This window comes from Stegastes partitus, unplaced genomic scaffold (assembly GCF_000690725.1).
Source record: "Stegastes partitus isolate 25-593 unplaced genomic scaffold, Stegastes_partitus-1.0.2 Scaffold474, whole genome shotgun sequence".
Lineage (NCBI taxonomy): Eukaryota > Metazoa > Chordata > Actinopteri > Pomacentridae > Stegastes > Stegastes partitus.
In genome coordinates, this window is record NW_007578205.1 from 153,216 (window position 1) to 162,721 (window position 9,506).

At 38.9% G+C, this 9,506-nt stretch overlaps 1 protein-coding gene across 1 annotated transcript in view; it reads left to right on the forward strand.

The window, feature by feature from the left end:
• The window catches only part of majin (membrane anchored junction protein), an 11,166-nt gene extending 7,469 nt beyond the window's left edge, over positions 1 to 3,697 (forward strand). Inside the window, exons 7-9 of the mRNA XM_008286855.1 lie at positions 869 to 929; positions 3,005 to 3,159; positions 3,564 to 3,697. Coding sequence (XP_008285077.1) covers positions 869 to 929; positions 3,005 to 3,159; positions 3,564 to 3,597 — 250 coding nt within the window. The 3' untranslated portion in view covers positions 3,598 to 3,697. The remainder of the gene's footprint in view (positions 1 to 868; positions 930 to 3,004; positions 3,160 to 3,563) is intronic.
• Positions 3,698 to 9,506: the final 5,809 nt, after the last annotated feature.

Below are 9,506 nucleotides of genomic sequence, written 5' to 3' on the forward strand. Positions count from 1 at the left end.
CTAACCACTGGGTCACCTTGCAGCCCGGTTTAGTAAATGTAAATGTAAAAAAAATTATATCTAGCAGTCTCCAATAGGCTGAGTGAGTTCAAAACTGTGAAAATGTGAAGCGTATTTAGGTTGTCTGTTCCCTCTATTGTCAAAAATGCTGATGTAGCACTTTTCTTCTTCTTCTTGTCTTCTTCTTTTCCAATGGAAATTTGGTTGGAGGTAAACATATTGACCAACCAGTTGGGTTGGAGACTGTAGCCGTAGAGGAACTGGTTGATTTTTTTTATGCACAATTCTGAAGTCTTCTTGAGCAAATCTTGGGATTGACTTCATCCATAGAAGAACTGAGTTGTTTACTTTTAGCTGTTCACTTGTCCTCATACGCTGATATAATGTAGCTTTAGTCGCAGATGATATCAGATCCCAAGATGCAAGTGAGTGGACTCGCTGCTGACATTCTTAGACTGGTGTCCAAACAGAAAATGCAATTAAAATAATGGATTTTAACCATTTGTATTTGTAAGACATGGAGGTTCAAGTGTAGTTGTGGTAAAACATTGTGCACCATTTGGTATTTGCTACCTTTAGTTGCAACAAAAGGGCATTATGGGCGACGCTTCCTTACACTGAAAGTCCAAACCTCTATGCACTAACAACTGTCAGATATAATGAATAATATACATACAGGTTGAATTACACGTGTCAAAAACGAGAAGCTTTTTCATGTTGGTCATTTTAACCCACTAAAATATAACTAAAGGTGTTCAGCGGCCTTAAATTCTTCTGCTCTGGTGATCTCTACATAAACCTTTTATTTATAAAGGAAGTTATTTACATTTAAAACTGCATTAACAGCTTTTCTGTGTCTACTTTCCAGCAAGCTTGACATTTGGCCCGCACACGGAGAGGTCAAAGAACATCCAGGACGCGTCGACGAGGTGATTCTCTTCAGTTCCGCCTCCTGTTCGCCGCTTGACTGATTCGTCACACTGCTTTGTGTCAAATTAAGGCGTCAGTCATTTGAGCTCGCAGTTGTTTAAAATCAACTGACTCCAACGATTCCAATTTCCATCTCATAACAGCCTTTCATTTCCTCTCCAACACGTATGTACAAACACACGCAGCATCTCCGTCTTTATTGCGGCCCGGGGCTAACATTAGCGCAGACAGGTAGGATAACAAGTGTGATTAAGGTTAATAATAGCATTACATCAGGCTGCCAGCGCACCAGTCGCTGTGTAATTGTGTGTACGCCAGAGAACGTTTTTTCTGCTGATGTGCTTCGGTTTGATTAGCAACAAAGTCCCAGAATTACCCTGAGCTCCCTCCTGGTCCGCGGCCTTTCATCTCATCTCATCCTGGATTTTCACGCTCGTCCACTCGCACTTTTTTTTTTTTTCCATCCCTTCCTTCTCGAGCTTTTTTTTTTTCCCTCTTCGACGTTTGTTTCAAGTGGAAAAAATGATTTAAACTAGTTATGTCAGCCCAGTGAGTTATTTATTTTCTTAACACTGAAAAGGAAGTGCCAATACAAGTCTACAAGCTTTAACAGGGATTAGGTTGGAGCGTTGCGGTTGTTCGGAGCAGGCGACTCCTGCACAAACAAGTTCGAGACGAGAACAGTGAACATTTCTATGAATTCAGATTAATTTACAATGATTTTACTGCTCTCAATTTTAGCTTTAATTAAACTGAATGTATTTTTTTTCGCAAACACTTTATCAACTGAAACTTTTGTTAGCAGACTGGCTAACTGTGTAACACGAACCACAGATATATGAAGGTAAATAGCTCATATTGGCCTGTGTGATGAAAATACCAAACTATTTTAGTGCCTATCAGTGTTCTAATTAAAGAAATGCCAAACTTACAAAGAGAATGACATTCCAAAGGTGAGATATTGTTTAAACTGCAGGTATTTGCTTAATATTTAACTTGCAAATGTGTTGAATTTGATAGTAATCTCTCTTTTAAGTTAACATAATTAACCTTTCTATTACCTTCACATTTACTGACATCTTTTATCCTTGGGTTCACTTTGACTCCAGCAATTTAAACCTCCAGAAAATGATCATAGTTACCTAGTTTATGTGTAAATAGCCCTTTAAATAAAACTGAAAAAATGATGTCAATGATTTAAGATAATAGGAGGGTTAAATGAAATGATGGATTTTATGCTAACAGTCAGGAGAGGAGAAAAAAAAAGGACAAATTTTTTTTTAAAGCAATATTTCATTTCCTGATGTTTTTATTTTCACTTGTAAAAACTATGAGAATGTTGTGTAGGTCATGTTTAACTCATCAAAACACACTCGTGAAACCTGCCAGATGATGTATGTCATGTTTCAATGTAGGTTTTTGTTGTAATCAGACTATTTTATTTAAATATGTCCAAAAAGGATAAGAAAATGGGAATATTTAAAGAAATTAATTAAGAAGAGTATATCTTAGAGTAACCCTAGTGATGATTAAGCGGTGTACAGATAATGGATGGATGGATATTTCAGAGTACATCCTAAATATTATATTATGGAAATACATATTTATCTCCAAAAAGATCAAGTTTCTTGGTATGAAAATGTGATTATGTCAATTGTTTGAACAGACCTACAGCTTTACACTACATTAGAAGTAGAAGCCTGTCTGTACTAATACAGCAGCTTCAATGATCGATGACTTGTGATGATCAATAAGCACCGATTGGGATATAATTACTTTTGGCCAACACAAAATTATAAAAAACAAGGAGCAGTATTGTTCTTGCATTGCAGCATGGAACTAGCTAGCTTTAATGTTATAATAAAGTGGAGGGAATATGTCATTTTAGGTGTTTTCTTTCTCTAAAACTGCTAAACAGGCCTTTTTCTAACAAATCTTCACCCCTTTGTCACAATAGTTAATCACATGCTAACAGCAGCTAGGTGTTTAGTCAGCCTGATAGCTGGGAATGCTAACAGTTAGCAGCTTTTCTACCTCAACTATTATTTTAGTTTCTTCTCATCCTCTCTTACAGACAGAGACCAGGGATGTTAACAAACAGGGATCAGGTGTAAGCAGAAGAAGTGTGAGTCCAGGTGGGACGACACAGGACACAGAGGACGAGGAGTACGAGGAGGAGGAGACACCTGGGACGCCTGAGAGACCGGGGATCCTGAGCCGACTGGCCAGGTAGGTTTGGCAGCGGACAGAAAACCACAAGACCGGAGGTTTGTTCATACACTTGACTGAGTTTTACAGCCACAGGAGAAAGGAGCTGACTCGTCCTGTGGATGTGCGAGAAAAAGAAGTTGTCAGATTACAGTGGTTCTGGGGAAGTCCGGCTTTTATATACACAGAAATTACAATATTTCTGTGAAATGTCTCTTGAGAGAGACGCCAGATGTCCTGAGGCACAACAAGGACCGACAAGACCATGTTCAGCACAAGCATGCCAAACCATCGCACAAGTTTAGTCTTTTAATAACGATATTCAGTAGCAGCCGTATGGAGCGAGTCCAGGAGCCCAGGAGCCCAGCGCTGCGGTGATCCTGAGTGTGATTTATTCACTACAACAGACTGTTTTTTCTTTGCAGCCACGTCTTCTCCTTGTTCTTCAAAGACCCCTGAGAGCTGAAGGTTTCATAGCGAGAGCACTGGTTTGTTTTAAGACTGCTGAACAGATGGAGAGACCGCGCCATGCTTTTGTTGTAGCTTCTCATTTACACTAATAAATGTTGTTTTCTTAAAGATTCTGTCCTGGTTCTGTATCATTCTCTGATGGGTTGATGATGCATTCCTCACTTTTTTTCTATTGCGTTACATATAATAACTAGAGCTTAACTTTTTTCTGGTTGTAAACGCGAAAGCAAACCTGATTTTTTTTAACCTTTTCAACAAGATAAACCTTTATGAAGACTAATAAAGGTCACTAAAGGTTTAATTGTTGTACTGAGGAGCACAGAATCTTTAGTTTTTTTGCAGAATCTGATGTGAGCAGATTATATATTTTAGAGGATTTATCAAACTGGGTATGTAGAATTAACTGATTTTGATAAAACGTCACAGTTTCAAGCTTAGACCTAATTGTATTTCCTGATGAAAACATACATTCGGTGGTCGCCAAAAGTTGAAAATCTGATAGTTTCTCCACAGAAATACCAAACACATAACAGCAACAAAGGATAGATATAGAGTCTTAAAAAATAAACATATACACCTACTAAAATCTGCAGCAGCTTTCGCTAAAAAGGAACCATTTTGTGTCTATTAAAAAGTGGAAGATTCAGACTAAACCCACATGTAGAGGTAAATAAATCCTCTTCGTTCTGTAGCTCCATACATGTGGATTCTAGTTTAATCAAAATTTACTTTCATTCACTACCTTTTGCACCTTTCTTAGTTTAAAAAAACAGTGTTAACAAATGTGTTATTTTACTTCCATAATCTCGCTGCACGTCTGAATTTAGCTTCTTCTCTCACATGTTTCTTGGATTTAAAACTCTGTCCACCTTTTTTCCTAATTTCACACGAACCATTTAGTAAACAGGTAATACTCTGGCACTGACAGAAACCAACAAAATAATTTCCATCCAACTAATCAGATCTACTTCAACAATTCCACATTAGTTTATGCTCTAATAATTTCATTTATTTCCTGTTTTTGGGGGGTTTGTTGTGTAAAATGTCCCATTCGGTGACATCTTCGCCCCCCTTGGCTTCACAGAAACACACTCCACGGCTTTGATTCTGATAATCGTCGTCCCCTCTCTGAACATTTCCACTCCTCCGTGTCTTTGCGTGTCCTTGTAAGTCCACACCTTTACCGCACATCACCTTGTGGAAACTCCACTTTGCTCCTGTCAATCTAAATCAGCTCTAGATGCGCTGATGTTTGTCACTCGTGGCACAAAAATTAACAATTTACCTGTTAATTCACTTCATATAGGAGATGTTGTGTGTGCGCACGTGTCCACGCTTGCATGCATGTGTTTATCCGTGGGGGTAAATGGGTCAACCGGACTACAGCATCATCTGAGACACAGGAAAACTTTGCCTAATCCTCTCCTTACATTGTCATAGAGCCCAAAACAACACACACATCATTTATCTTACATCTACTTACGCACTCTGACCACACTTACAATATCCTGTCACATATCACGACGCACACACAGTCGTGCCACCCATGACTTCAATTCACATCGTATAGACGCATATATGATACACTTTCATCCACACACACACACACACTTTGACACACACACACACACACACACATGAGGAGATTAAAATAACAGGGCCGAAGTGGAAGCGGACACATTAATGATATTATAGTTATTCAAGACGCCACGGTTTCCACGGCAGCCGAAAGCGACGGGGCCACTGAGCGATACAAACATCAGTCACCCCGCTGAGTCACACTGGAGTAATGTGTGTGTGTCGGTGTGTGTGTGTGTCGGTGTGTGTTCATTGACTCCTGATGAGGTGCTGCAGCTCATTCACATTTATAGTCTCTCGGCCTCGCTCGCTCTCTTTTCTCCGGTTGGCATGGAATCAGAAGAAACACACACACGCTGGACGTCCACGCAGCTCACAGTCAACACACTAATAGTTTGTATGTGTGTGTGTGTGTGTGTGTGTGTGTGTGTGGGTCGGTGGGGGGGTTTAGGTGATGATGTCACACATTCCGTTTTCCATTGACATAACTGGAGTGGGAATGTTTGGGGTAGAGGGGCCATAAGATGATAATTGTGTTTTCCTTAGAAGGTGCATGTGTGTGTGTGTGTGTGTGTGTGTGTGTGTGTGTGTGCAGCAGTGTGAGCATCGATCGTGAATCAGTGATGAAGCGAACACGACAACCTGCTAAAGCTCAGTAAAGCAGAATTATTTTTGCTTTAATGTGAAAAAAGTGATTTAATTTAAAAGAAGTTAACATCTGATTAATTAAACTTTTGAATAATGGTACAATAATAATGTAAGTATTTCTTTAGTTGCCGTATCGACATGTGGGACCATTTCTGAGCCCAGTAAAATGAACAAAGATGTAAATCTAACGGTGGAGTTCACATCTAAGCAAATAAAAGTTCTGTGTACTTTAAGTGTCACACAATCTAGAGGTCAAAATCACTGCATGTTAAAGCTAACTAAGCTAAACTGGTTAGCTTTAACTCATTTTCTTACCAAATTCTAGTCCTCTGTCAACTATCATAATTTTAAAGAGTCCATATTCTCTCTTTCCATCAATGTGTAATAAATTCAATGGTGGTGTTTCCATGCAAACATAAAACAGTTACTTTTACATTTAAATTTTTAAAACTGAAACACATCATGTGTGTCCTCAATAGCGCTACTAGTGGTCTAAAGACCTGCAGGTTAAAGCTAACTAAGCTACAGTCATTAGCTTTTACTTATTTTCTTACTAGTTAAAAAGGTAGAAAATCAGTTGAAGCTAATTAGTTAAGGTAATAAGTAAAGTTAATTAGTCAAAGTTACTTTTCTGGTAAGGAAGTAGAATTTAACTAATCTTCTTACCAGATTCTTTTATCAGCTTTCTTCAAACTATAACTTTAGTTTTGCATTTTTTAGTCCTCCATCAACATTAATGCCCTCTGTCATAATTTTAAAGAGTCCATATTCTCCTTTTTCATCAATGTGTAATAAATTTAATGGTGGAGTTTCCATGTAAACAAATAAAAGTTACTTTTACATTAGGGGTTACACATGATGCGTGTCCTCAATTGCACTACTAGTGGTCTAAAACCCTGCAGGTTAAAGCTAACTAAGCTAAATTAGCTCAATGAAGCTAAGACAGAAGCTAAAACAAAGTATTTCAGATGGAGGGTTAGAAGAAGTTCTGCACCTATGTATTGTACGAGCAAAATATTGTGTTTTTGAAAAGTTAAAGCATGGAAAGATAGTATAGTAGACAAAATTCCAATCTTGTAATGTGCACAATATGGACTCTTTAAAAAAAAAACTGTTGCAGATGTGACCTGGTAGTTTTTGTCTAATCCTGCAAACAGACAAACAAATGACACATTAAATACACAACTTTTTCTTGACATATGTATATGGCACAGTAACTCATGACAACCAACAGAATAACAGTCTAATATCTATTAGTAGTTAAACAACAAGGCAACAGCAGAGACAAAGATGCAAAAAAAGTAGCAGCTGGTTTATACTTCATGAGTCCTGTGAAGACGAACTCAAGAGCAGAAATGAAATAAAACTGTTGAATGAACTTAACACTGAAAAATGTCCAGACGTACATTCAGACTTTAGTGCCTCGAAAGAAGATGAATGCAAGATGTTAATGATACGATTGGATGCAGTGATTTTTAATTTGTTCGAGATTATAAGTAACAAATGACTCGTGCACCGGAAACGAACCTTCACTCTTTGTGCTTTAAACACGCATCAAAAACTTTGTCTCGGGAAAATTGTTTGTTTTCTTTTGGAAACACTCTGAGCTGCCTTAACACTCAGCAAAATGAGAGTTTAGGAGTCAAACATGGAAAGAAATGATTGGAGAAGAGGAGGATGTTGCTTAAAGTTATTTTTTATCACAGTGTTCCTTCATCAGAAATACTTTGGAGTGTTTCATCTTTTCTGACTGAATCATCTCCAGCTGGAGGACAGAAATGGAGCCGATAGTTTAGCACGAAAACGTCTTCCAACTATCTTCATTTCAATCACACACAGTTGTTTTTTTATGGGCTGTGGTTCTGCTGTTTGAGGTCGACTGGCACATTATCAAGTTTGTCAGAGACTTAGATCAATTATTAAAGTTAAGATGGATTTTCCTTGTAAAGCTTAATATCAGCGGGTTGTGGCGCTCGCTGGGATTTGCAGGCCCTCAGCAACAATCAAGTCCCATCGCGGCTCAAACGCTCTTAAAAAAACCTTCTAATGCGATCCTGCTCCAGAGAGTCTGTTCCAGCAAAGAAAGACATTTGTTCATTCACCCTGAAACCTAATTTCCAAAGTGCACTTCGGGGTCTCTGCTCTCACGTTTGAAGAATTACGCCGTCATCAGCGGTCTGATCTGGCAGCTCTTTGTGACACGCCGCCGAGGCCGCTCACGACGCGAACTAATAATCTGAGAGTCTGTTTAAAGGATGTCTGGAGTTTGGAGCGGGCCGGTTGCTAAGCTGACGCTCCGAGACGAGGATGAGGAGAAGCAGAGCCAGTCGTCCTCTACAATAAACCCGCCATGTGCCACACACATCTGACCCAAACCCACAAGATCTCCTGACCCGACCCTGTCCTTCCTCCTGCCGCCGCAAATGGAAAACCCAGGCCGGCCTTTGAGTGTGTGACTGAGGTCTCCCATTCATTTATGAGTTCACTTGTAGTGAACTGGCAGCAGAGGCCCACGTTATTATTTCGATTTTTGTTTTTTTCTCCGTGCAAGCTTACATGTGCGCTTCGACGTGAGCGTCTCCTTGCATTTGCACGAGGGAAAAGCTGTGCTCGTACAATTTGTGGAAAACCTATCTAGTTTTCCTCTGTGTCACAGTCGCCCCCCCTTCACCACCACCACCATCATCATCATCATCATCAACGGTTTAAAGAGGAGGAGGGACGAGGCGACGCAGTCCGGCCCAGACAAACGAGAGATTTGAATGTTTTTTAGCGTGTTGCTGTGCAGGTAGAGACGGTGGCTGCAGACGAGTCGAAAAGAGAAAAAAAAAAAGCACACTCTCTAATTGTGGGTGTGTCCAGAGCTATACCTGTGTTACTTATATCCCTGCATGAGGCTCAGAACACACACACCTGTCAGACGACCAACAGCTGATCTGCACTCAGAGCTCCACCACTCCAGGACTCCAGGTGAGACTTTTAGCTGCTTCGGTGCATCGTCCTGCATGTGTTGGTGGAATAGCCCTTTAAATCCTGCTTCACTGTCGAGTTCAGATGTGTTTATATTGTTTTCTTTAAACCGGATTAGGTTCAAATGAAGAAGTTAAATTTTGTGCTAATTTATCTTGAGGAAAATGTGTTTTTATTAGCTGATGTAATATGTTCACACTATTAGAGGATTAATCTTAATATACACGTGTGTATTATACATCTGTAAACCAATAGATAGATGCTTTTGCTTTTATATTAAACTTAAAAAACATTTTTATAGCAAGAATTTAAAAATGGGCACAAGTTTGTAAAGGAGGATTTGCAATGTTTGCTCTTCTTAGTTGATGTAGATTCCAATTACAATCAATATTTTAGTAAAAATAAGCATTTTTATTAATTAGATGATGGATTATTTAGACTTTTTTTGTTTTTAAGTTAAAGAAAATGAGTCACACTGAAGCATCACATGACAAAACAGCATCAGATGGGAGAAAATGTGACTTTTTTGAGTTATCCTGAGCCTAAATAATGTACAAAATGCCATCACACTAGTTATAAAAAAAGAAATTGTGCTTGGATTGCTCATTTTTGAGTAGATTCAATTTGTGACACTGAAAAAGCTGATTGCACTTGAGAGTAACAATCAATATAAAAGGCACTTTTCACTGTTTAAACCCTCT